This window comes from Python bivittatus, unplaced genomic scaffold (genome assembly GCF_059951505.1).
Source record: "Python bivittatus isolate LINGU-HERP-01145 unplaced genomic scaffold, Pbiv_v1 ctg000200_np1212, whole genome shotgun sequence".
NCBI classification, from domain to species: domain Eukaryota; kingdom Metazoa; phylum Chordata; class Lepidosauria; order Squamata; family Pythonidae; genus Python; species Python bivittatus.
The window spans coordinates 1,714,682-1,742,361 of record NW_028277040.1 but is presented as its reverse complement, the minus strand read 5'-3'; the positions used below and the strand labels follow the sequence as shown (position 1 = coordinate 1,742,361).

Sequence of the window (27,680 nt, the reverse complement as noted above, 5' to 3'; positions counted from 1 at the left end):
TATGATAAGGGAGGACATCATCTGGACCTTAAGACAAGATCTTCTGTAACTGCAGGACACAGCATGAAAAACAACACATCCTAGCCTCTGTTTGCATTCAAGAGGAAATCTCAGTATCTCCCTTTGGGCCTTCTACAATAGATTAATGGGTTCTCCTTGGAGTAAACGATCAAGTGAATTGCTAGATGCTAAGCCATATAGGGCTTTATAGATTAAAAGCAGAACTTTGAACTGTACTTAGAAGGCTACTGGCAGTCTACATAGATGACACTGGTGGCTCCTGCCCATGAATTCTGTACAGTTTGGGTACTGTTCTAATGTAGTCCCATGTAAACACACTGCAGCAGTTAATCTGTGGGGTTGTAAATTTGTGAATATCTGTTGCCAGGGCATTGTGTTCCAGGAAGGGCTGCAATTGGCAGACTACTGAAACTGGGCAAAAGACCCTTCAATGCCACACCCTCCACCTGCCTATCCAGCACCAACTGCGAGTCTAGGAGGACCCCCATGTTATGGACCTGCTCCTTCAGGGAAACTCTCTCCCTGTCTAGAATTCACACTGGAGCAGGCCAAATGCTCAGTGGCCTCGGGATAAACAGTACCACTGTCATGCAGAGGGCTAGATCTTAACTTGTTTTTTTCATACAGAACCTTCCAGCCTCCCTGCTTGCCCACTGACGGTGAGGAAAAGAGATCAACTCTTGTTGCCAGATAACAAAACAAACTAGATAAAAATGTGTTGTATTCTCTATTGAACACATTAGGAATATGGGATAAATATAGACATTAATTTGTAGGTGGCCATTGACCAATTTCAAGTTGATTACCTACAATATACTTTTTAACTTGCCCAACAGTTGTGTTAAACTTTAATCAATAATCGCCTTCAGCATCTTCAACAAGTCCACTGGAAGAAACCGACTTAATTCCATGATGCTCGGTGGTTTCTCATAGAGAATTCTATGCAAGGGAGACCTTGGTTGTTCTTGAAAAGCATTTATTATATCCTTAAATCACAATACATAGTATACTCTGAATTAATTAACATAAAACAGTCATGTCTTAATCGTTAAGAGATCATGAAGATGCTCTCTTGATTTGCAAGCCTGAAATATAAATAAATGTATTACACACACCAACTCTAGGGGGCAGGGAAAGTAGAGATACAAGGCATAAATGAAGCCACCATCTTTGTTAAAAGTTATTTTTGTAACAGTAATACCAATACCTTCAAATAGTAGGGACTTTTTAAAAAAAACTGCCCTTACTACTATGTCTTTTGCACAAGTTTTATATAGAAATTAAGCCAAGAACATTTTTCCAATTAAGTTTCATGTAGACGAAATTTAAGAGGTTGTGGAGGAAGTTTCATGAGGAGTGAGTGGGCATCTTGTCTCTGTATTCACTTCTCTGAACATCGCTGTTTTGCTTAATAGTATTTTGTTAAGGTCTGTGGAAAAAAAGATGTGATTTAGTATATGAGACTCAAACCACCTCTGCCTTCTAATGAATATATGCCTAACTTACATCAGTTTGCCTTCTATGAGTAATGGAGAACAGAATAAAATCTGAAGGTAGCGGAGCTCAACCCTCATTCTGTCATATTACTTAAGGCTAAAAAGTAAATAACTTGACTGAGTTCTTACAGTTTGCCTTCTGAACATTTGTGATTATCTATGCCCACTAAGGCAGTTGTTTTGAGAATGAGCAAGCCCCACCTCCTACGGCAACTATTTTATAGCAGCATATACAACATGTTATCAAAATTACAAAGGTGTCAAAAAACTGGAAACACTAAATTGCCTTTTCTCCATTCCACTTAAAGATTCTTATTTCTACCTGAAAAGCTACTGTAAAAGACACAGGAGTTCTGTCAGAGTAAAAAGGTAGCAATCCTAACATTGATTTGTAAGAGTTTCACACATTACAATTGGAAAGTTAAAAAAAAAAAAAGTAATTGCTTAACAATGTAATCCATGGAAGAGCTAAACAATAATCATTATGGGCCACATGAGGTACTGGCGCACATACAGTATTTCAAAATATTACACTAAGGAAACTGCTATCAATGACAAGGGTAACGAGATAAATGTTTGTGGTAGAAATGTGCGTTATTTTAATTTACTCTTTCTGAATAAGGGCCTTTTCATAGGTAAGACTATGGAACTTATCTGTCTGGCTATTGTTGTAAACTGAGTGCCCTGAATCATGAAAAAGCCATTATGTATGATTTTAGCACTACCATCTATATCTGCCAAAGATCTACAGTACAATCTAAGGGATAACAGGCTGAGTTCCTTCCTTTAGTCATTTACCCACTAAGTGATTGCCAGTGTAATTATGCCTTGGAAGGGCCTGCAGGAAGTTCCATGTTCAATCCTTGGCACTTCCAGATAAAATTAGAAAAACTTCTGCCTAGGAACTCTGGAGAGCAACTTCCAGTTTGCACAGGCAATACTAGTCCGACGGCCCAAGGATCTGACTCTGTATAAGGAATCTTCCAAAGTTCCTATGAAACTTCCGAAGTTCCTATGAATCTAAAAGCCCCTACCTTTTGTAAGAAAGGCAGGTGTAGAACACTTGGATGGTGCTGGCCATCCATCTTCTATCAATGAACACTCACCACTGTATTGTAAGAAAAAGATCCCCCTCTGTTTTGTGTGTTTTTACTGTTTTTTATATGTAGCAGTTTTTATGTGTATATTTTTAAAATTGTTGTACGCCGCCCAGAGTCACCATTTATGAGATGGGCGGCTATATAAATATGATAAATAAATAAATAAACTACACATCATTTAAGAGCTGAGTAAAAATAGCTTTCCAAAACTTTCCAGCCTGTTTGTAGTTGATGATATTTTGTGGCTTCCTATTCAGGAACTGGTGGCTTCTTCAATGAGGTGATGGCAATGCCAACAGCCCACCACCAATGACCTCATTCTCCATCACAGATGAGGTAATCTGTAGTATGGTGCATGCCATGCTGTTTCTCCACCCTGCCATGGACTTGGCATAGAATTTACATTAAGAAAAATCTTGTCTATGTTTTACAAATTTGAATTTGTGTTTCTAAGTTTGAAAAAATACTCCAGTCCTTCAGGCTAATGCTAGCTAATGCTAGCTCCAACTTCCAGGACAAATTAAAGTGCTAGGAAAATTAATAAGGGAAAGACAAAATATTGCCATGTACAGATTTAAACTTAACCCCTTTTAAAATGTAAATATACAGTATATTTTCAAAAACAAATTTTGTACTGAATTCACAGGCACAAGTTCCTCAGCTTCTACCAGGGTTGATGACTGGTGCTTTGCAAAGATCCTGAGTTTTATAGTACTGCACTTACTTCACATACTTTTAGGATACATTTGGATCCCAACATAGAGATTTAATTTGTCGTACATATACAACATCTAACTAGATATTTTCATTTACTGTTTCACTTCATTTAACACATTGCTGCAAAGTTTATCTAGTTGCTAAATAACATGCCACAGAAACTCAAATTTAATTCTCAAAAGAAAAGTAAATAAACAAAATGTGCTATTAACCAAATACAATCAACAAATCTGCATACTTATTGTTGAGCCTCCAGAGCAGCCTACTCACTGAGATTGCCAAGAGTGGGGTCCTGACATATATTGCAGAGGAAGGAGGAATGTAATATGAGGGGAAGAAATCCTGCCATCTGAAAAGCTACAACCAAGTGGGTCTGCAAGAGGGGCAAAAGAGGTTTCTACCTGGATGCATCCAGATTGTATCTGAAAATAAAGAAAAGTACTCTAGTCTTTCTAGAAGTGACAATTTGAAGCAATTAATTATTCAAAAACATTGTTTTGTCCATATTGTAAGAAAAGTATTTCCTGCTTTTCAGTATTCTAGACAACGAACAGTCCTAGTTATCATTGACACACATAGTAATGGAGATGGAAGGCAACAAATCATTTTCACAGAAATAAAGATTTTTTTTCCTGGTGGGAAGCAATTATTGTTCTCTAAAATTCAGAAATCCAGGACTTTGCTATCATGCAGGAGAAAGAAAAAAAATGCAAATCAGAGAGTTGTTCTCATAATGCCAAACTATAATTTGGTAGAAAATCTAATCAACCTCACTGCCAACGGATGATTCTTTTTCAAACATCTTCAAAACCATGAGGATTAAAACTTCTTTTTAAAATGAAAAAAATTGCTTTCTGCATTCGTACTCACCAAAACCAAGAAAAATAGCAAATAAAATATGTACTAAAATGCCACAGAATGGCTTTTTAGACCAACATTAATATGGTAGGTTGTTCGGCAGAAACATTTCACCAAACAAGGAAATCAAACACTGGCACTAATGAAACATTCATCATTGTATCAGGTATACTGCTGTTCATTTCATACTTAGGTTGGAACTATAAACATATAAGCTGCAAATTCATGTACATGAGAAATTAAATGGAACTCAACATTCATTTATGTTTTGTTGATATGCAAAACACGTATACTGGGCAGCTAGAACTGAAATGGCCTCTACCTAAATACGGAAATATTGGAAAGTTCACACAGCATATATATAATATTTATATTTGTTTTTGGCCGTTTAGTAAGGCAGCTACTTGTTTCCTGTAAGCCACAAGCATAGCATTGGCAGGCAGCCACTGGATGAAAACTGGTCTCATTTTCCCTATACAGGCCATAGAAAAAGGCTGGTTGGAGATTGTATCACTGCAATTATTTTGGATGTAGTGATAGCATGGCTAGGAGCAGGCTAAAGTTTAGTGACAGAGTAAAGAGAAGAATAAGGAGCAGCATATAAAAACCTGCACGTACCAGCTCATTTTACTCCAAATTAGGCTAGTCTCAGCCTTCCCAGGGCTGAACCCAACCACACATCAGCTGCTTTATGACAGCTTAGTGAGAAACCAATGAAAGCAGTTTTTGTGAACTAGATCTTGCTACAATTCTCCTACTATCTGTCTGTCTGTCTATTGTTTCCAGCATTTTTCCTGCGTGGGCAGGGTCCTTTTTTGGGGGGAATCAAACAAATGTTGATCTGTTGGTTGCAACAAGAATTAACTGACCGGCTTGTTGCCCGAGCCTGACATCATAGGCTGAGAGAGAGGGACTGGTCCAAAGATACCCAGGCAGCTTTCATGCCTAAGGCGGGACTAGAACTCACTGTCTCCTGGTTTCTAGCCTGGAGGCTTAACCACTAGACCTATATACGCTGGATAAAATTCCTTCTGCTTGATGGCTTGAGTGTGTTTATGTTGCACATATAGTATGATGAATAGGTTCAGTTAAACTGCTAGACAATATGTTTGTATTTCTTCTATTGTTCTCATGTAGTGGAATGTTATTTATTTTTCTATATAGCTAAAAAACCCACATTGTGTTTCCAGTGGTTATTGGGACCACTGAAAATACATTATCTTACTGTTTCTTTCCAGACCCAATATAAAGTACTGATTTTGGCCTGTAAGAAACTAACTCACTAAAAGAATCTCCTTCGTGAATATGATCACTAAGATCTATGTCCCTGCTGTCTAGCCTGACAGTGTAATATCCTAAATTAATAGATAACAATTACAGGGGTTTTCCAGTAGTGGCCTCATGCATATGAAATTTACTCCCCCCAAAATTTGTAAAGTGTTATTAGAATTAGTTCTCTTAATATCTTGTAAAAAAATCTGCATTTTATTAATTCATTATCTATAAGAAGTATTTTCAACAGGAATTGTCAGCCCAATGCAACTAGGCAGAGGAGCTGAAATTATATCTATCTTCTTAAGCTCAAAAATTCACAGGAATGGTGACTGTAGTCATGAAAGAAACAGATGTCTGCTACTTGGGAAGTAGACCACGACAGATCTAGACAAAATATTAAAGTACTGTACATCACACTGAAATAAAGATACATATTATCAAGCCCATGATTTTCCTATTTGTAACATAAGGTTGTGAAAGCTGGTCCATTAAAAAGGCTGAATGAAATAAAAATGATGCCTTTGAATTACTGTACTAGAGAACATAGCTGAGACACCTTAACTGCAAGAAGAAAAAAAATTGCATACCAAAAAACCCCACACCCCAGAGTCCTCACTGGAAGCTTTAAAAATAGAGCTGAAGCTTAAATATTTTGAACACCCAATGTAAAAGCAAGAGTAAATTGAGAAGACCCTGATGGTTGGAAAAATCGAAGGCAATCAAAAGAGACCAAAAGAAGACATGATAGCAAGATATCATCATTGATGGCAGAAGCATAAGCTTACAAAAACTCAAAGAACAGTTATTGTCAGACAATCCTGGTGAAATGACATTCATCAGGTCAGAAAAAATCATATGTGACTGAACAGCTGAATAAAGAAGTGTTTGCGTTTTAAAGTGTGATTGCATATATTATGTTTTATTTTACAACCACACACTACATTGTGATAGTTATTATGCCCTGAAAGAAAACTTTTAATTAGTAAGTAAACACATTACTGGATTCACCAATTCTCCAAAGCCAGTCACTGTCCTAGGAATTCAGAAGAAAAATAAAATAAAATATAAATTTTAAAAAATACCCTAAATGCAACTGGAAAACAAACTGTATTTCAGTATGAGATGATTATTGATTTCTTAATGGATTACTACTGGACAAAATTTACACTCCTGCCAAAAGCATCAATCTTGGGATTATAATTATAACCCTCTCTGAACATGTTGAGCATCCTTGAGTGAAATTAAAAAAAAAACACACAGATTGTTATCTGTCGGGAAATAGCTCAATATTCTATTTCTTCGGCCTCAACCGCATTACAGCAACACTTTAAAACATATGCTATTATAGATAAAAGCTGAAACATATAGCCTGAAAACAGTTACATTAAGATAATGGCCAAAGATTTTAGGAAGACGGCAAGGGTTAGGGAAGAATGGCACATAAAATAGGATTGCTCCTACTCTAGCCTACTTTGTCTTACAAATGAATGATTTTCATTCAGTAGTACTGGCACTGAGTGCCACAGAGATGCCAAGTGCAAAGTTTTCCATTAATTTCAACTGGAATTGGCATCATTGTTCAGACAATACGACCAGCCAATCTAAATAATTCAGCACAGATCTTTACAAGCATTATAATATAATAATATATTATTATAATAATAATATAATAATCTTTACAAGCATTATCACAATACTCTATCTTTAATTATGTTTTATCACCTAAAACTATTATTTGTGTCTGAAACAGAGTTAGAAATTTAAAGAGGAATTCAAATGGTTTGTTTTGATTTTTTTTTAAAAAAAAGAGAAAATACTGATTTTACAAACATATGGATATTTTGTTCCAATTTGTTTGCATGAGTTACAGAGATGTACTTGGAATTCCAGTATCTAGGAGTGAGAAAATATGTATAGAACAAAAAAAAAAAAAAATCAAAAGAGTGCCCTGTGCCTCTGCTGATTTCAGCCCTCTGGACTATTAATACCTCCATGATGCAATGCTGCTGATTTGATTTGGAAGACATGCTTCCAAATCACAGGAATGTGCATCCACCATCTCTCAGTGACTTATTAAAACAACCATGTTTATTTCCACAATGTGTGGCTGCAGCAGCCACTGAATCTTGGAAAACAGCTGATGTTTTCCCATGTTCACTGATTAGTAGCACTTTGCTCCTTTTAAATTTAGACTGCATTTTGAAATCCATACCAAAATAGCTGACAAAAAGATATCAAGAAACCATGAGATAGAAAGACACGAACTGAACATAAGATATTTTGCTACAGCAGTTCCTTTACAACTGGTAGTATAGCACATGATCCCATCTTTACTTAGTCTGTAAAAATCAAACAAGTTGTCAAAGATAGCACTTGATACAATTACTGGAAAGAGATTCCCTTAAGCTGTAAAATTAATTTGACCTATTTTACCTCCGAAGTAATATTCCCACATGAATTCCATACGATAGATATTCATCAGTTTTGACACTTGTATATCAGCTAGGTATATTCTGCAGCACAGTCTTCTTCATCAAACATATGTGGAGGGGATGGAATATAAACTCTCACTTAGGGTCCAAGTGGGTCATAGCAATGCACGCTTTAAAGCAGCGCTGTATCTACATCAACTCACAAACAATACATTTTGATTATCATTTACATTATTAAGGTTCAGTATTATACTGTCAGCAAAGCTGGAGACAAAATTTTGTAAAATCCCACATGCAGAAATCCTACATGCCCTTGTAAAGAGAGTAATATTGAAACACAAACTCACATTCAATTGTATTGTCATTTCTGTTGAAACAAACGTAAAAAGCTACTAACATATCTTCTAACCCCATTTCTGGGATAGACTGAAAAAATGTTCAATTTTTACTGGCAGATAAGGACCCCAAAGTATCTCCCACCATTACAAAGTTTGTTTCCGCAGCTTGTAAAACTCACACATTGTTGATAGCAAAATAGTGCAAGCCTGAGACTGTACATTTTTCACCTTGTATGCCTTATTTTCTATATTCTATTTTGTAGGTTGTATTCTGTAGGTTTCATTTAATAAGTCTTATTTAATCTGGGTTGCTCACTTGTAATAAAGGATTTGATTTGAATAATGAATTCATAAATTCCTAGATGGATGGATGGATGGATGGATGGATGGATGGAAGGAAGGAAGGAAGGAAGGAAGGAAGGGGAAGGAAGGAAGGAAGGAAGGAAGGAAGGAAGGAAGGAAGGAAGGAAGGAAGGAAGGAAGGAAGGAAGGAAGGAAGGAAGGAAGGAAGGAAGGAAGGAAGGAAGGAAGGAAAATACCTTGATGGCAGAAGAATCAGAATCAGGCTGTATTCATCTTGCAACTCCAATTCTGTATCATTATAGCTAAATCTAAATAAAACTTGCTCAATATATGATTGGTTTCATTGCAACTTTTACTAAAGTCCAAAAGCAGTAATGTAGATATAGGAGAATTGAGACAATTATGATAATGTTACTATTTCATTGTAAATTATTTAATTACAATTTTCAAGACAAGTTACTTTTGTTTTTCTTTAACTTCTGAGCCTCATTCGTCCCTTGTCCCAAATTCATATTTAGATCCAGCCAATTAAGCTGTCAGAAGTAAACTTCTTGGTTCCTATTCTCCATAAAAAACACTCTAGATCTTGAAAATGTTATTGAACCATAAAACATTACTGGTCAGGGCAATTCATAAAAATTGGGTAAAGGCAACTTCCATAAGCTGGTTCCAGCAGCCACTGTGAATATCTGCATTTGGAGATAATCAATACAAAAAATATAGAAATAATTTGTAAAACAGAAAAATGTTGGGAAATTAACAAAAATCAGGCAAGTTAAGTAAATTAGGTTACAAAACCCATGCCTGATATTTCTGGCCTTTTGCCTTGGCAAAGAACTATGTGCAGACTTACAATTTAAACTTACAGACTCTACAGTGATAAATTTCCAGTGTTAGGGGACATGACAAAAGTTGTGACCACTGAAGCAACTTTAGCTTTGAAGCAATCTAAATGTGAGGGTGACAGGCCTGGCTGATAAAATTCAGTCACCTGTAAATAATATATTCAGCAGGGTGGCAATGAGTGGTGGTGTGTTGGCAGGTTGATGATTACCGTTCCTAACAAGATGACAGTATCTTGAGAAACTCAACATTCACAGAAAAATAAAGCTCTTCATAAGATCACTTTCCCCACTGCTAGTAGCTTTAACAGAGTTTTCAAATGGTAGCTATCTTAATATTCCACTTAATATTCCACCATATTTTCCTGGTTTGGTGAGAAGACAGAAGAACCATGTCAGTCCATATAACAACGTTTTTCAAAATAATATTTGGCCACCCTATGCATGAGGACATATCTAACTGACCTTGTCATAGCTGCTAACTTAGATCCATGATTAAATAATGGACAACAGATTGTAGTGCTGTGTAATCCTGGCCCACTGCAATTTATTTAACGACCATGGTTAAACATTTTTATGAGTAAAAATAAAAAGGAAAGTAATCACACAATTCTGTGTATGCTGACTGCAAAGTAAGTCCAACAGTGTTTACTTAGTTCTTACTAAGAGATTACAACTGCTGCCTAAAAATCACAATAAACAGAACCAAATGTATGACAGCACTAAACTGCACAATAAAGTTTTTTCAAGTGCAATTATGAAACAAGCAGCTCAAACTTCATCACTTTGCAGAGAGATGCTGCATGATTTAACTGACTCAAAATCTGAACATATTATAGTCACAAAATTAATGAATATTAGCTACACTGCATTCAGTGAACTTGGAAACTTACATTATGTCAGACCTCCCTCAAAAAAGAAATCTATCATCAAAAACTGTAAGGTTTTTGGTTACTTGTTTTCTAAACATAAAAAATTAAATCGGATAAGGTACTAACCCATATACAATATTTCTGTCCCAGAATACAGTTGCACAGACAGATGTAATTTATTAGGAATTTGTTTGTTAATATATCTTAAGAATGGAGGGAAATTTTAATAACCTAATTTTTAAATGAAGGATTCTTCAAGACTCTGCTATTGCATTAATTTTTTAGCCAATGCTATTTCTTACACTTTTAAATACTATTAATCCAAAGAATCATGTACTGTAGTTACCTGGTGCTTTGCCACAGTAAAACTGGCAGCTAACAAAAAAAAAAAAAAAATTGATTCATTTCTTACATTGCATCATTTTATAAATCTTGGGGAGATAGACAATGAAGCCACCCTAGAATCAATTATCAAAGCTTGCTGAGGGTTTTTTTCCCACTTTCCTAAAAAATGCTAAATCAAAATGAGTAATTAAATGTCTGTTGCCACTATAGATAGTAATATGTATCAATTCCATTACAACTTCTTCTAAAAAGAATGCAATTCATATAATGCAATTTTAAGAAGATATAGTATCATTTGTGAATTATTTTTATGATCAATACTTGAAGATACACTAAGATGGATTTGAAAGGAATTTTACATCATAAAGAGTCCCCAGATAATTCATCGAGTTCTAATCTGAAATTCTCTTTTATATTTTTTAAGGCTTCCAAAAGGGCCGGTTGTATTTGAGGATAATTTGATGTGAAATTATGCTGGTATTCTATCCCTATTCAAACGTTAATATTTCTCAGCTATAAAGATCTTGTCAGTTTAAGAAGTTTAAAAACTATAAGTTGTTGTAATGATGATGTCAGTGGAACTTTTTTTTACCACGGCCCTGTCATTTACAGCCAAGTCCTGTTTTTTTTTTGTAGAGTGATTACCATTTTAATAGCCCAGGACCTTCTATTTCACCACAATGCCACAGATGCCATACCAATTTTCTCTGCTAGTTTCACAGCCAAAATGGAAGAGGAAGTCCTTATACTAAAGCTGATATGGCAAATATATGTTCCTCAATGTGTTTGCCTAATTCAAGATTTGGAAGGTACAGTATCATGCAGCAAAGGTAATGTAAGTATAAGTAAGCATCCTTACTTATACCTTTAAGCATTCATGAACTATATTTTTAAAATATAGTATATTATATAAAAATATAGTATTCCACTCCTGCACAATGAGCAGGTTACAGCTGTGGCCAGGAAAGCCTTTGTACAACTTTATCTGATGTGCCAGTTGTGCCCCTTTCTAGATCAAGAGGCCCTTGAGACAGGCACTCAGGCCCTGGTCTTCTCACAGCTTGACTACTGCAATGCACTCCAGACGGGGCTGTCCTTGAAGACCACCCAGAAGCCTTAACTTATCCAGAATGCAGTGGCATGGGCAGTGTGGGCATGCCCATGTAACAACTGTGCTCTGCAAGCTACACTAGTGGCCAGTTTGCTTCCAGGTGCAATTCAAGGTGCTGGCCATTACCTATAAAGCTCTGCATTGCATAAGCCCAGGCTAGTTGAGGGACCACTTTGATCTGGCTGGTTTGGCACACTCTAGGTTCTTCAATTAAACAGTGGCATCTATTGGAACGCCGGAAGCACGCCTTCTCTGTTGTAGCCTCTGCCCTCTGGGAAGAGGTTCCCCCTGAGATCTGGGTGGCTCCTCATCTACTGGCATTTCAGAGGGCCTTGAAGACATGGCTCTTCACCTAGACCTTTGAATATGGATGGGTATAGGAGTGAGTATGTTTTTGCTGCTGCCCAGTTTTGTCATCTTTGCTCCTTCTTGTATTGCTGTTGTTTTATTACTTTACAGTTCTCATGTTTTTTGGAAACCAGAGTCACTGGAAGTTGGGCAGTGTACAAATTGAAATAAATAAATAAATAAATAAGCAAGATCTTCCTATTTTGAGCTATGTGTGTCATTCATAATGATTATTTTAATTCAGCTATGGAATTTCTTACCCAGACTCCATCACTGACAAGTCTGCAAGTTTTATGAATGTAAAAATATTGCATTATCTGGGACTAGTTGGATTTTAGCATTGGATTTAGCAATATTTTGTGGAACACCTAAAAGCATGTCAATCTGTACATTGGAATTGACAAGACATACCTTTTTTTGGCAGAGGTCCGCTAAATGGCAGTTTGCCACCAACTTGTGATTTTCAGTGGCAAAATATAGGTTATTCAGATGTTACAAAAGAGCATAATGGGAGCCACATGCAGCCTACCAGTTGCCTCCTTAATATTTACAAAGGAACAAGCATGTTTATGTACGTGTGTAAGTTTGTGTACATATACAACACACTGTATAATTTCACATCTATTACTAGTAAGCTGTATTTAACAAGCATTACACCCAGTAATGAAATTTGACAAACTTATGGTGTGAGGGAAGAAATAGTCTCAAACAAGTTTTGCTGCATTGCTATACAATTACAGTATGCAAATTAAGTGGAATCATGTCATATGCCAATGGATGAGTCACGTCTGGTATAATAATACTCCAAGGAAAGTAACTGCATATAACTGTGGATTAAACAAGGAGAAGCTTTTTTGGAGGAACCCAATTTAAAGGGCTGGGGACCAGGGAGGGAATTAAATTTAATAAATTTACTTTGTAATAACTACTAGCATCATAAGCATTATTAACAGACAAATTGGCAAAAGAAGAGGAAATCTTGGAAATCTTGCTCAGACACACCACAAACTATAGAAAGGAACAGCTGAACCCACACCTTGTATTTTCTGCCCAAGAAAAACATAACACACCACTAAAGAGCACACTGTATGTGATCTCAAAATATACATACAAGAATCATATAGATCAATTCAGATTTTTGAATATTTCAGTAGAAAATTCCACCAAAAAGTTGTGGGAGGGGGGAGAGGGAGAGAGAAGAAAAGTCACCTCCCTGATGGGAACTGGACTAAGTGTCACTCTTGCCAATTTCAATGTTCCATTGTCGAGAAATTTAGGCTATAAGGACAAGTCTAACATAAAAACCTACAACAATCATGGATGCTTAAGTTTATTAATGGGCTGCAACTGTTTGCTAGCTTAACCAGCCTTTCCTAAGCTACCACTTGTGTAGTATTGAACTACAGTTCCAAACAGTATAGCCAAAGATTTGGCTGGCTGGGGATGATGACTTTAATCCAGCACTTCTAGAAACTATTAGTTTGGGAAAGACTGTGTCTATCCTTAAATCCACAACAATACTTCTGTTTATTTGGCCAGAACCAAATTTCAGTCATGAAACTACAGGTTGAAGGTAAATGGTGGCTAGGTAGGTACAAGAATACAGAATAAAACAGAAAAAAAATTGAATAACATGTTTATTTAACACGTACTGATACCATGTGTTTTTGCTTGGTAAATACTCTTTTTTTCATGTAGGTACATTGCATGGGAAGTATCTTTTTTCTGCAAAATTCAGGGAGGGACAGGATAGGCAGCTGCCATTACTGAATATCCCAGAAGATCAAAGTCGGCAACATTTTTGGAGTGCTGCCAAGAATTAGCCAACTGGGCAAAGCACCCTGTCAAGAGGAGTAAAGCCAAGAGCTAGCCCTGGTGCAGAGGTAGAGCCTCCAGCTCTTATCCAAGACTGAGAAGAGTGCATTTCCAGCAACTGCGGACATTTTTTTCTATTTTGTAGGATAAGAAAGCAAGCAAGCATTACAGAAATGTAAGTGTGTACAGTATGTGACAAAGTAAGACACATAATATGAATAGGTGTGTATAAGTTGTACGTCTCTATGTATGCACACACCCCTCCCAACCATATCCATTCTATTTTTATTTTCAGAAACAAAGACAACACAACCTTTTTTATCACTCTTTTTTACATATTTTGTCTTTTACAAAAATGGGGGTCCACCACTGTTCTTTCCTGAGTAATAGGTTTCCAGAGTCACAAGGAGCCTCATAGCACCTTTTCAGACGAACATATTGTACTGAAAGGTACCTGGTCTTCTCTCTTCCCTGCCCCCGCCACACCTCATCCCAATGTAAATCCTGTCTCAGTCTAGTCACTCCATTGCATTGATTAAGCAAGCTGTAGCTCATGAAAATACAATTTGTTAGTTTGAAAAAGTGCTGCCAGACTCCTGATTTTGGCTATTGCAGGCTAACACAGCTCTCCTCCTACACATCTCTAGAGGGGACACACAATTCTTTGACTCAAGCAGGATGCCAATGTTCAATTTGACATTCTATGAATCTCAGCCTGTTCCTTTAAAGACAAAGCCAACAAACCTTTGCTATTCTTCTTGCCTGCAAGGGAAGAGCTGGGAGGCATGTGAGGGAGGTATTATGAAGACAGACAAGCGATGGCCAGATCTCAGCCACTAGACTGAAACCATTTCAGATTGCAGCATGTCAGCCATTACCAGCAGGCAAGCTGTTCATGTTTACCATGCAGATAAGTTCATTTTCTCTATATCCAAATTCAATTGAGTGAGCCAGTGGGGTGGAGTGGTTAAAGTTATGACTAGGATTGAGGAGAACCAGGTTCAAGTCATGCTGCCACCTGGCAACTCTCTAGGTGACTTTGGACCAAACATTATCTCATACCTTAGTCTACCTCAAGGAGTTGTTACTGTGAGAGAAAAAATCCCCATGGAAGCAGCCTGAGTTCCTGGAGAAAAGATAGGATATAACTCTAACAAAAAATGGGGGTCTAGTACTATCAGAAAGCAAAGAATGGGAGGGCCATTCAAATACTTTAAAAATATGTTTTAATTCATAATTCTTTCCTTACCCTGACATTTTAAAAAATCTCTCCTATCTTACACTGGAAGCGTCAAAACTGTTAGAATCAATTTTTCTTGCTTCTAGTATTCCTATGAGTTTGGGCTATCCTCATTTATTCAATGGATGTTCCTGTATAATTTTGCTAAAGATGTTGCCTGAATGGGAACTAGAACATAAAAGTTTTCTATTACAATATTTTCCCCAGAATAGATCACTCACCCAAGCAGCCATGTTCTGCATGTATGTCTCAGTGAAAGCAAAGTTGCGGATGAAAGGTGTTAACTAAAATGGAGAATCGCATTGGTGGTTTTCTTGTCTGTCATACTACTTCCATTTGAAACTGATTTACTCTTTGTTTATAGATTTATATCCCATTTTCCTCAAGCGACTTGCGACAGCATAATTACATTCGCTTTATTTTTTTGCACAACAGCCCTGTAAGATAGGTTGGGTTGAAAGATTGTGCCTGGCCCCAAGTCATCTAGTGAACTTCCATGGCTAAGGATAAACTTTAACATGTGTCTCTTCAGTCCTAACACAGACCCTAAACACCTCATTTACAAGAGCTGGAAACAGAACAAATAAACAGGCCCTGCAATAAATAGTTGCAGTGCATTTGCTTTTTCAAACACAGTAAAGTTTTCCTATTAAGTTGGCTGTGCAAGAAAAACAGCTAGAGAGCTTACAATACAAAGCTTGAACAAGGAAGAAGCTTCATTTTTTTCTTCTTGCCCCACCTCTCTCCAGGTACACTACAGTGCTGGGCTCAAGGGAGGAGGAGGAGGAGGAGGAGCAGCAGCAGCAGCAGCAGGTGAAGGAGTTTTTAGTTGTGATTTAGGATGGTGAGGAATTGGGCAGGTTGATCTACGCAGAAATCAACCTGATTCTTATCTAATATCTTGTGAAAGAAACAGCCCCTTAGAAATACCAGATATTTACTTGTTCAATTTTTACTGTCTTTTATTGAAGGTGATGGTAAGGATGGTAACACATTTTTTGGGGGGGGGGGGAGGTGGCATGCTGGCTTTCACCAGGATGGTTCAGTTCCATTTTCAGGACCACACTTCGTTTTCTTTCCCAAATGACAGTCAGTATCCCTTGACTAGCTGAGCATCTTCAGTCCTAAGCCTGCTTTTGGGGGGGAAGGCTTTTGCATGGCAGGGCGGACTAATGCCTCTTTCCTGTTTCAGCTGAAATACAACTGGCATTCAGTGCCTGTACTTGTTAGATTAATTCCAAAGATACCTTAAAGTTGCCAGCACTCTTGTCATAGCTTAAACTAAGTTCAGGGTTTCTCTTCTTCACTCTCTGGAAAAGTTGGGAAAATAAGTAATAACATGCTTGTACAATAGTTCATGTGGAATCTGTTAATGAACTAGAGTGCAACATGTATAAAGAAATCTCAAATAAAACATTTATACATAATGGATTTGTCAGTCTTGTGAACTGAGCCCCAGAATGGGGAAACAACAAAATAAAAGTCATATATTACAGAAGATACACAAAACACCTGTTAAGAGGACTTCTTAAATGTGGAACAACACAATAGAGTTTTCTAGTTATTAAAATGTTTTGATATGCTAAATTAAATGTTGTTCCAATTAAGATTAAAAAGCACCTACTTTATTTTACAAAAAATGTCTTTCAGTTAAAATCATCCAATCTTAATACAGTTTTATATACTGACTGTGCACATACAAGGAAGCTTATAGCTAAAGCTTGTTAACAGAAGATAATTAACAGAAGTTGTCAATACTTTATTTTATCAGTTGGTCTTTTTAGATATATGAATCAGAAAGCCAGATAATAGATTGGAAAAATGAATTACATTTATTAAATCACAGCAAACCTAGAGAAGGAATTCCTTACATTTTCATGCAGTTAACCCAGAGTTACCCAATCTAATGCCTTTCAGAGGTGTGGGACATCAACTTCCCGAATTCCCAGAATTACTGAAGCATTATAGGATTTGAAGGGCTATATATCTAAAAGCCACCAAATTTCAGAAGGTGAGTTAACCAAATTAATCAGGCAATAATGAATAAAGAGCCAATAAAGTTTAGAGTTGAACTGAGCCAGTCCACTAACAGCACGGCAAAACCTTTCCCATGCATTACCAAAATAATTAAATCATATGAGTACAAATCCCCATGGAGAGTTCATATTTGAAGAGCACCACTTCAAGCCCACCTGTTCTTCTATGTAAAAACACTTCCTGCACATAGAAAGCTTGGTGTTCCAAATACATATTTTTCTTTATGTGTAAGGATAAAAGAACCAAGATATAAGCCAACCATTTCTATGAGAACTAAGAAACATATACATATAACCAAAGGAGCTGATACATCCAACAGCAGAACAAAGCAAAGAGTATGAACTAACAGGCCACAGCTAAGGAAGTTATTTCAAACATTTGGGCAAATCTAGATAGTTATTTACCATATAGCAATCTACTGTTGCTTATGATATATAGTATCTATGTTGTATGTAAAGTGATGCAAAAATTCTTAACAATACTAGGAAACCAGAGGGTGTTAAATTTCCTCCGCTGCTATATTTTTCTCAATGCTGAAACAACTAAGATCACTAAATTACAGAGGTGTGCAAAACATTTTGTTTTGAATCATTTCAAGTGCAAACCTTCGCAAACCCCCTGCCCCTTCAACAGGCTGTTTTCAACATTCTAGAAACATTCTGAGCTTGAAACCGAGAGTGGATATATGAATATCAATAGCTACATAGATCAGTGTGATGAACACACTGCTACAACCCTTTAACTACAACTACTTCCTCAGACTGAGCAAGGGTCTCGTCTCTCCTTTCATGCAGGTGAAAACCATCAGCAATCTTTCCTCCTTGATCAGACCAGGGCAAAGCCAGCTCAGCTGTAGAGGCAAACAATGCAGCTACTTAGGACAGCAACATGTGAAGGACATCCGCCAGGCAAGAGCAGAATAAAAATCTTGAAATACATGGACTGTTGCCCACTAAAAATAAGTGTCTACAATACTTTGCATCATCAGCACCCCTGAGTGTATTGATCAGTAAAACTCCTTGAACCAACTGTGGTCCAAAGTTTTCCTATCTGCAGTAGCAAAGGCTCATGCAACTCATTCATTACAATTTCAATATGGACAATGAATGAAACTTTTTTTCCATGAGACCAATCAGAGGCTGTATTATCATTCAATACTGAAACAAAATTAGAGAGAAGGTCTGTTTGTTATTTATATTTCCCATCAATGTTCAATTATAAACTTGTCAATAAGGTACTCAAATTAATAATCCAAAGCACAGCCTGTTTTTCTCCAAAGTATATGTAATACATTACATGAGCCAATCTAATGTAGCAGGTAGCACTTCTCATTAAAAAGAAGAGAACTTGGCTTCATCTATAATCTATGTATATGTAATTATAGATGCAGTAATGAAAAGATGAAGCTGACATCTATGAAACATGTGCCAAAAATATCTGACCTGCAACCTTTTGGAAGGAAACATGAAAACATTCATAGTATAGCCAAGTCTTACTCACTTGGAATTGCCACAGGCTAATAAATACGAGGAAAAAACACTCTCTCCAAAGCATGTAATTTTAATATAGTTGGGTGAGAATGGTTTGTTTCGAAAGCAGTTTTTTTTTCTTTCTGCTGTCTGGTACACACAGTATTTACAGTACATAAAAACCAAGTAAATTGCCTGTTATGGGCTTCCTTCTTGTTTCAACGAGATACAAATAAACTAGACCATGGTAAGGGATGTAGTTCTCAACTGATCTTTTCAAAGGAGCCTCAGTGCAAATTGTTCTATTATTTATTTGAAGGAATTAAATCCTGGAAGAGCAACAGGATAAGACTGAATTACTGAGAAAGTTTTCACTATTACCTATTATTCAGGTCTCAGTTTTAGCCACAAAAAATACATAGTAGATTAACTGGAATAGACATCAAATCCCCTATCTCTGACATCGTTATTTTTACATTATATTTTGTTTTAAGGATATTTAACTAAATCAAACCCACTGAGAAAATACTGGCTCCTTATACGCTTCACTCTTCCTAGTCTCATAAGAAAAACTAAACCTAAACTGTATTTGAACTTCTATTCCACAGTATAAGAGCTGTTTATATACCTCATGAGAGACTAATCCATAAAATTTAGTCCAGAATACTAATAACCATATTAATTAGCAACATGTAAATAATAACTGAGTGTTTCCTAATAACCCTGCAATTCAGGCACCCATAAAATCTGTGTTTTACTCATAAACTGCTGGAGGACAGGAGAAATGGCTGAGTGCAATGCCTCCCTCTCAGTAATGAGTAATAGAAAGATCATATTTTATTATTGCAAATTTATTCTTGAAACTTCATTTTTCTAGCAGAGTTTAATCTGGTATAATACATAACTATCTATTTACTTGCAGTCCCAAGCCAATAAACACAACAAAAACAGAATTTAAAAAGTACCTGGTAAACCAGGCTTGAAATAATTAGTATGGTCAAGTGTGAAATAACATAAAATTGGAGCAATCCACATGAAAATATGTTCTTAAGAAAATCAGGCAGATGGAAAAATTATAAAATCAAAATTCTCAGTTGTACAAACCAGAACAAACATCTAATATTCCAACCAACACTGAAGCAATCCACAGCTATCTGATAAATGAATCTAAGTGACTATAGCCAGGAGAAATGTATATTCTCTTCTTTAAGCATTTAAAGTGTTACAAACATCCAACAACACAGAACTCATTTTAAAAAGTCTCACAAAGTAAAGGAGGGGACGTTGAACAGTAACAGAGAACACTTTATGTGTTTTTTCAGTCATTCAGTCCACCAAATATATTTTTGGAATATCTGAATACTCTGAAATGTCCCGCTTTTGCTTGGAACTAATTTGTAGATATGATTGTAAACACAAAAGAAGCTACACCAATTTCCAACAAGTTTTTCTATCAGGTTCAACTAAACACCAGTACTCCTTGGCAATTTAGGAATAATTCAGACTAGTAATCACATTCCGGTTTAGATTAGGTATTAGTATGAAGAATCAATCTGCCCTGTATTCTATGTATATGAACCAACCACATAGAGTGGATAAGATTAATCTATTATGCGAAAGACTTTAAAAGACAACTTACTGCTTGTCAGGTGACTTGGTGAGGTATGTTGCCCATTGGGTGTGCTTGAAGTAAGGTCAATTGCCATATTGGAGTGCTTCCTTTCAGGTGAAAGGTCATGGTCACCTGTTATATTTTTTTTAAAAAAACTTTGTCAGTTTTTATATAGAAAAAAATGCTATTTGTGCTCAGGACAAAACTGTTTCTGGTAACTCTGTTCCCAAGATTATTAGATTCTTCCACATATTAAAGGCTAGCATTCAGGTTACAACTGCTTACAAGATATAGCAGAAAGATCTGTTTATTGGCTTGCTCAGCATTAACACTAATTTAATATTGTCCTGAGTCAATAGAGGCCAAAGAAATGACCACACCCCCTTCTATTTCACATTCAGTTCCTTTGCATACAGTGTATAGTTTATTTAAAAAAATAAAGAACACGAAGAGGGAACTGTTACATTCCATATAGGCTGTCTACTACCTTCTGTCCTTCAAGACATCTACACAGCGTCATCGAAATGACCAAACCTAGACTTTTTTTTTTTAAATAGTACAGATAGTTCATAATACTTCATCTTCCAATAAGGTAAAAGTCCAAAGGGTGAAAAGAAAATTAAACTGATACTTACAGGGCAGGTATCCATCAGTAGCCTCCACTTCCATAATCAAAGTGCAGTGCTATAAAGCAAAAAGTATACCGTCAAAGATGCCCTCACTCTGTCAACTCTTGAAGATCTAGGTTTCCTAGTGAACTCTCCTTTTTGTCATTGCCAATCAAACCAGTGTTTGAGTAGCAGAAGGCTTTCTGCCTAGAATCTTTCTGAAAGCACCCAGTGATCAGAATAGGTTAATTACGTTTTTTTTCCAAAAATGAACCCGGGGAGGAGGCGAGGGAGAATCACACTAAAATAATTACTAACCAGTTTCTAAATAAATCCTATTTAGGTCAGGTGTGTGTTAACTGGCTTGCCAGTGCCTTAACAATCAACAGCTACTGCTATGCTAAGGCTGTGAGCAGTAGTGTATTAGTTAATAAATCCAACAGGGAATCTGAATATCTCAAGTAGATATTTTTTGGACTGAATTTTAAGTACTGTCAAATGTCAGTATTACAGAGTTTCTTGCCATTATGGTTCTTCTATGGTATTTTCAACTGCTGAACAAAAAAATGGTAAATCTATGCTTCCACAGCACTGATATAACATTTTTGCACAGGAACCAGTTTATTCTAGCTTATCTAACTTTTTAACCCTGGAGCAATTTTTAAAGTAGTTCCAGACTGCATGCATTACTGCAATCTCAAAAGTTTCTTGAAGCACTTTGCTAGCAAGGAACATGCTATTACCTTCCAGAAATCCAAATAACTATATTAGATGACACTCAGCCACTTACTATATGAATAAAAATGAAATAAAAAGTAAATAATCAACATTTTCTTTTAAGTGGAAATTTAAAAGGAAAAAAAATCATGCCCCCAAAAGAATTTCATTTTTTCCCTCCTAGTTCCCCAGCTCCCTTTTGCCTTTAGTTTCAAAACTCTTATTACATCAAGCAGTTAAATTATTCACAATGAACCATTTCTGTATTGATTGCCAAGTATATTTAGCCTCAGCTCCTGGAATTTCTCCATTACTTACTGGAAAACAGGCAGCTCCATTTCTTGTCTCCTAAACCACTTCCCTTTACCTCATCCCCCTCCTTAAGAAAGAAAGACTTCTCTGCTGCCTTCATTCCTTTCTCTTTGGCATACAACATATCAAATTCCCAAGATACTCAGTATAATGCTTAGATTTCAACGGGCAACGCTGCCATCACGCTGATGTTTACATGGCTTTAAGAATAATACTTGAGAGCTGAATGTTTTAGCATAAGAGCAATTCCCTCATGCCTTTCCAAAATTACCTTATCTTCCACCTTCTGCAGGTAACATACACGGTAACAAGGGAAAAAGTTCCTAAAGACCACGGGGGAGGAGAGAAATACTATCCCAGCCAATGAGATGGATAGAAAGGTAAGGAAACAGTGCCGGGGGGGGGGGGAGAAAGAAAGAAAGAAAAGTTCTACGGTTAAAACAAAGTTTGTTCACCATTTCCAGATTCTGATGGCAGCTTCTAACCCCTCCTCCCAGCCAAGAACGAAGAGACAGACGGAATTATGGTGCCCTGGAACTACAGCAAGATGGGGGCGCCTTTTGAATAAGCCAGACCCCTCTCTCTTTTTTTTTCCTCATCCCCCTCCCGCCTCCAGAGTTCAAGGGAAGATGAAGAAAACTTACAGGTAGGTCATTCAGAGCAAGTGGATCGGAAGGGAAACAAAGCAAAAATGAAGAAGGAAGCGTCTTCTCTCCCCCCCCCCCCCCTTTCAGGATGGGCTTGTTGGGAATGGCACGTACTTTCAGGAAAGATGAAGAACAAAAAAAGGGAGAGAGAGGTCAGCCAAAGCTACAGCAGTGCGATTAACCAGACGAGAGAAAACTTGATCCACCGGTTCCTTAAGAACCGAGAGGGAAGGGGGGAAAATCTTGGAGGAAAGAAAAGAAGAAGAAGAAGGGGGGGGCTGGGAGGAGTAGATCAGGGAGTTTAAGAAGAAAAAGAATCCAGAAACTCAGGCCAATCATTATTTTTGGCCCCAGGCAAAATAAAAAGATCTCCTAATTTTACCGGTGTCTATGTTTCTTTCCGCGCCCTGTCAATTAATTTAAGCCCTGCATTTTTAAACAGAACGCGTGGTCTGCCATGAAATCTTGTGTGTATCGTTCGGGGAGATTTTATCGGAGGATCCGCGTGCATCTTGGATAGGAGGCTGCTTCTAACTGCAACTGACAAGCCCAGCTCAGTTGGGAAAACAAAAGCGAATCGTATCAAAACTGGGGACGAATTAATCGATCAACCTCTTAGAAATCAGAATTCTGTTTCTTAAAGCATCCTTTAATCCACATTCACTTGGGTCGGTCGGCCAACATTAAATGATGGTTTTCCAAACAGAAATGCAAATCTACCCTTTTCGCATCCTCACGTAATTCTAAAGATTTATTTTGGGATTAAACAGCAACAAGTCCTGTTGACCCCGGGGTAAGAGATGCTCCATAATTACGCGGAACTCCGTGACAGACCTTCTCCGCCTCCCTGCCCCTTCGCAACCACACACACACACCAACACACCCCTATCCACCAAAGCACCCCAGCGACGCAGAAGACAGAGCCCGCCAGGCAGCCTTTCCAGAGATAAATGTTCTTGTTTCCACCCGCCGCCAGCCGAAGAAATAGCCCAACAAAGATTTACCTCAGCAGTGCGTGTAGGGAAACAATTCCATCATCCCCCCGGTTTGTTTGTTTTGTTAATGAGTCTTTTCCTTTCTTGGTTTCTTTCCTAGGCTTAGCGATCGTGTGTTTGTGCCCCGCAGTTGGTTATGGAAACTAAGGCAGTGGATCTGTAGCTAAGGGTAATCCTGTTTTTTACTTCCTCCATCTTCAGAGAGCAGGGTTAGCCTGGGACAACTGGTCAAACCCCGAGAAACCGATCCGGCAACTCACACGCTCGCTCGCTCGCTCACACACACACACAGGCATCACAGACGTCTCACCCAGACACCCTGAGCTGGAGAGAGCGATCGGGGAAGCGCGCTGTCTGGCTTGGCAGCGCTGCTCAGCTGACTCGGCAATCGATTACAGGACAAGTCCCCGAACACGCCCGCAGCCTCTTTGCTCCGAAGCTGGGGCGGCTCTTCCCCGCCGGCGGCGCTGGGCGCCTGGGTAGACCCCGCTCCGGGACGGGAGCGAGAAGGACGGGCCCTGCTGTGACCCCGGGTCGGCGGTCGCAACTGCATAAACTTTCGGGGGAGGGGGCTTTCACCTCTCCATTTTTCTTGCTGAGAAACTCTGCTGGTTGGGCATTCTGTATTTCCAGCGCTGCCTGCCTCAACATAACTGTAACACGGAAGCGAAACCGAATAAAGTAAGACTCTCAGAGCGTGTGTGCGGTGTAAAATAGTCTAATGAAGGCTTGCCAGCAGATGGGCTCTCAAAACACACTGGGCTAACGTGATTGGCTGATTTGTGGTTCAGTACGTTGTGCTACCCTTGGCTGATCTCAAACGTTTTAGCGGGATTGGATCCAGTTTATACTGAGATGGGAGACCCCAGGAATTCGCAAAGCCGTAGGCTGAGCTGGGCAGTTTTTATGTGTATCGATAATATATATCCCAGAAGGTGGCAAAATAAAATTATTCCCTTATTGTCACCAAGAAAAATAGAGGAATGTATTTCATAGTCACCAATAGTTGCCTTCAGCTTGAAGGAAATTTTACCTTTATGTCACGTGAACAGAGCAGCTGCCATTAGCTTATGTTTTAGTATAGCCAAATGCAGGTACTATAATTGGGTTAATTTGGTGAAATAATAGTTAATCCAAGGTTAAGCATATTGTGAGGAAACAGCCTTAGTCTTTAAACTTGAAATAAACCAAGGTCTCTAATCCAAGTACACTATAGGAAATCTCACTCTTCAGTTAAACTCGATCTTACTCTCCCAAATTTCAAATAGGTTTCCGTGTTTGTGAGTGGGCACTCAGGCAGTGGTGTGGCTAAGAAAAACTCAAGGAAGGGCATTTTCCATGTAATCAGAAGGCCTTCCTTTTTACTACTGAACATGTTTGGTTGCTGAGAACTGAGACACAACTGAGACTCAAAGGCCTGAGCCACCATTTGTGTGATCTTATCCATGCCTAAATTAATGTCTCCCTTGTAGTTTTCTTAACAAGAGGATAGCTTGCCATGACTTCCTTCCAGAATGGATTTTCAGCTCCCCAGTCTAATCTATACCCTGGGATTTCCAGGTGGCTTCCTATCCAAAGGCCAGTGAGGTTTGTTTCTGCTTAGGTTGTTCAAGATTAGTAAGGTGCTGCCACCTGCTGTAGGCAATGTATGTCTACTCAAAAGTAAATTCTGCTAAATTGATTTATAGGCCAAAATAGATTACAAATGTATTAATAATAAATATTAAGATGCTTATGCCAAACATTATATTGACGCTTAACTTGCTTGACTGGAAAATGGGTCCTTCTAAACCACTGGTTTTGTTCATATGAATGTTAACCTATAGATTATTTAATCTTGGTTTATTGAATAAACTACAGTTGGCTGGGTTTACTCAATAAATCACAATACATGGCTTAGAAACTAAAATGCCTAGGTTCACTCTAAGGCAGTATGGAACAAATTGCATTATGACTTAGCCCCAGTCAATGCCTGCTCTGCCACATAGACATAACTTTCAGCTGAAAAAATTGTTGCTTTGCTTCAGAATGATTGTATATAGGTTTAGTGCAAATGTAATTGTTTAATCAACTACAGTCAATTTCTAGTCCCATCCTGTTCCTCCCATTTCTTCCCTATCAGTCAGCAAAAAGGAAATTGTACACCCCTGCTACTTGTGGCTTGTGCCCCAGTCCAGCATCAGCTGTGCGGTGCTCCCCCAATGTCCTTGGGCAGGCAGGTCCATTCTCTTCCAGCTTTAGCCCTGGAAGGAGATCAGAGCTCCATGGGATTTGCAGGAGGGCCATTTTACCATCTGCAGGAATGCTCGCCTTGCCCTGCTTCCTAAATTTAGAGATCTCTAAAAATTTCACAGGCAGTTTTAGCAACAAGCCCAATCTTAACGCTTCTGGCCACTTTCTGGTCAGATTCACCATTCCTAAAAATAAAACAGGTTTGATTTTCCTGTTTCTGTAAGCAACCGACCCTGAATTCTAACTTCAGCCTCAGTGCCCCATTCCACCTCCTAGTCTCTAGGCTCAAGCCAGGCATTTCTCACTCTCCCCACTGAAACACAGAAACTCTGCACTGCAACTGACCTCCATAGATGCAGCTGTTGGGAAAAGTGCCTGGGTGCAAAACTACTGTTAGGTTATCCCAGTTTCCAAGGACTTTGCATGCGGAAAGAATAATATTTTGATAGCTAAGCAGATTTCCTCTCATACCACTGGTCCAATACTTTCAGGAAATGGCCAGTGGCAAGATGGCTAACAATGGACACTCCCCCCCCCCTTTTTGTGTATAGCTGAGTGGAGGGATTTTGTTGGCTTAAGGCATTGCATTAGCTGAGGAGGCAAGGACTTCTGCAATTACCATGTTTGCAGTCTCCAGGGTGGGATGGGGGGAGGGGCTTGGCTTCCTACCCCTTCCCAGCATTCCATGGGCGTGAGACAGAGTGAAGGTCAGTGTACTGCCCAATTCAAAATGGTTGAGAGTGGAGACAGGGCTGTGTGGAGGGGCTTGTGGTGAATAAGGTTGAGGCAAAAATTGCAATTCTAAAATACTTTCCAGGGATACATTAAGATTTTGCTGACCAACCAAGACATATTCATGAATATGTCTTCTTTAAATAATAAAATTGGATTCTAAACAACTCAGCTTCCTTTAATACCTCTTATCTTTTTCTAATTTGCAGCAGCATAAAACTTACGTTTGGAGTTCAAATGGTCACCTTATTGGTTCCTGCCAATAATAAAGAAACCAAAAGATAATCAGAACTTTTTGGAGGCAAGAAAAATTGATGAGCATTGTTTAATACCTCTCTTATTTCAATACATCCCTGTCCTGCTCTACAGCTGCATTCTCATGACACACAGAGTCTGGATATTAAAGGCCTGTCATGCTAATCTGGAGCTTCAGACAAAAACGTGTCACGCAGAATGCCTTACCTTATTTGAAGCTTGGCTTCCTATATCATTTGGCCTTAGAAAAGAGAGTTGCTTTGATTTGTCAATAGAGTGAAAAGTGAAGCATGCAGTAGTAATCATTGGCATCAGACTTAATTAACTCAGAAAGAATAACTCTAAAATCTGGAGTTTTCCCAAGATTTAATTGTGCTTGGTCTTGATATTGGCTCCCATCCTTGATAGCCTTCTACTGAAAGTTGAAATAAAAAAAAACCCAAGCAACTGCAAGTATATAACAACTGTCAAAATAATGTGCAATCATTTTGTAAATCATATTCCAAAATCTCCACCAATTTCTTTCTACTTCTCTACTAATAGCTCTTTTTCAGTTCCACATGGATATAGGATAATTCCTTAGCATCAGGAACTCTATATTTCTCATATTACTGACCTTTTCTCTTTAATTTTTTACAGTCTTTATCAAAATAAAGGTTTATTTGTGGGCATTTGTACAAGGTTGTGGAGGCAGCATCATGATCAAAGTGTGACACCACTGTGCATACAAAGGAGGCAAGGTTTTGATCACCATGCAATGCCTGCCATTTTGCTGATTTTTGCCATTTTTTGAACACAACACACACACACACACAGCCCTTCAGGTCAGGAACAGACCCTGCGAGGACTGCTGGAACTCTATATTGTAGAGTTGTAAAAGTCAGAAATTGGTCCTGGGCTCTCCTAAATTTCTCTAGCAAATGTCCATGACAGCAGAGAAATAGAGTTGTT

At 38.0% G+C, this 27,680-nt stretch overlaps 2 protein-coding genes across 4 annotated transcripts in view; one reads left to right on the top strand and one right to left on the bottom strand.

The window, feature by feature from the left end:
- Window positions 1-23,743, bottom strand: part of IKZF2 (IKAROS family zinc finger 2) — a 118,961-nt gene extending 95,218 nt beyond the window's left edge. For both annotated transcript variants that reach the window (XM_007432079.4, XM_025169095.2), the window contains exons 1-3: window positions 23,520-23,743; window positions 20,867-20,915; window positions 20,259-20,363 (exon numbers count right to left, since the gene is read on the bottom strand). In XM_007432079.4, coding sequence (XP_007432141.2) covers window positions 20,259-20,363; window positions 20,867-20,900 — 139 coding nt within the window. In that variant the 5' untranslated portion in view covers window positions 20,901-20,915; window positions 23,520-23,743. The remainder of the gene's footprint in view (window positions 1-20,258; window positions 20,364-20,866; window positions 20,916-23,519) is intronic.
- A 170-nt stretch (window positions 23,744-23,913) lies between these two features.
- The window catches only part of SPAG16 (sperm associated antigen 16), a 336,494-nt gene continuing 332,727 nt past the window's right edge, over window positions 23,914-27,680 (top strand). For both annotated transcript variants that reach the window (XM_088135583.1, XM_088135582.1), the window contains exon 1: window positions 23,914-24,191. The gene's annotated coding sequence lies outside the window, so the exon portion shown is untranslated. The remainder of the gene's footprint in view (window positions 24,192-27,680) is intronic.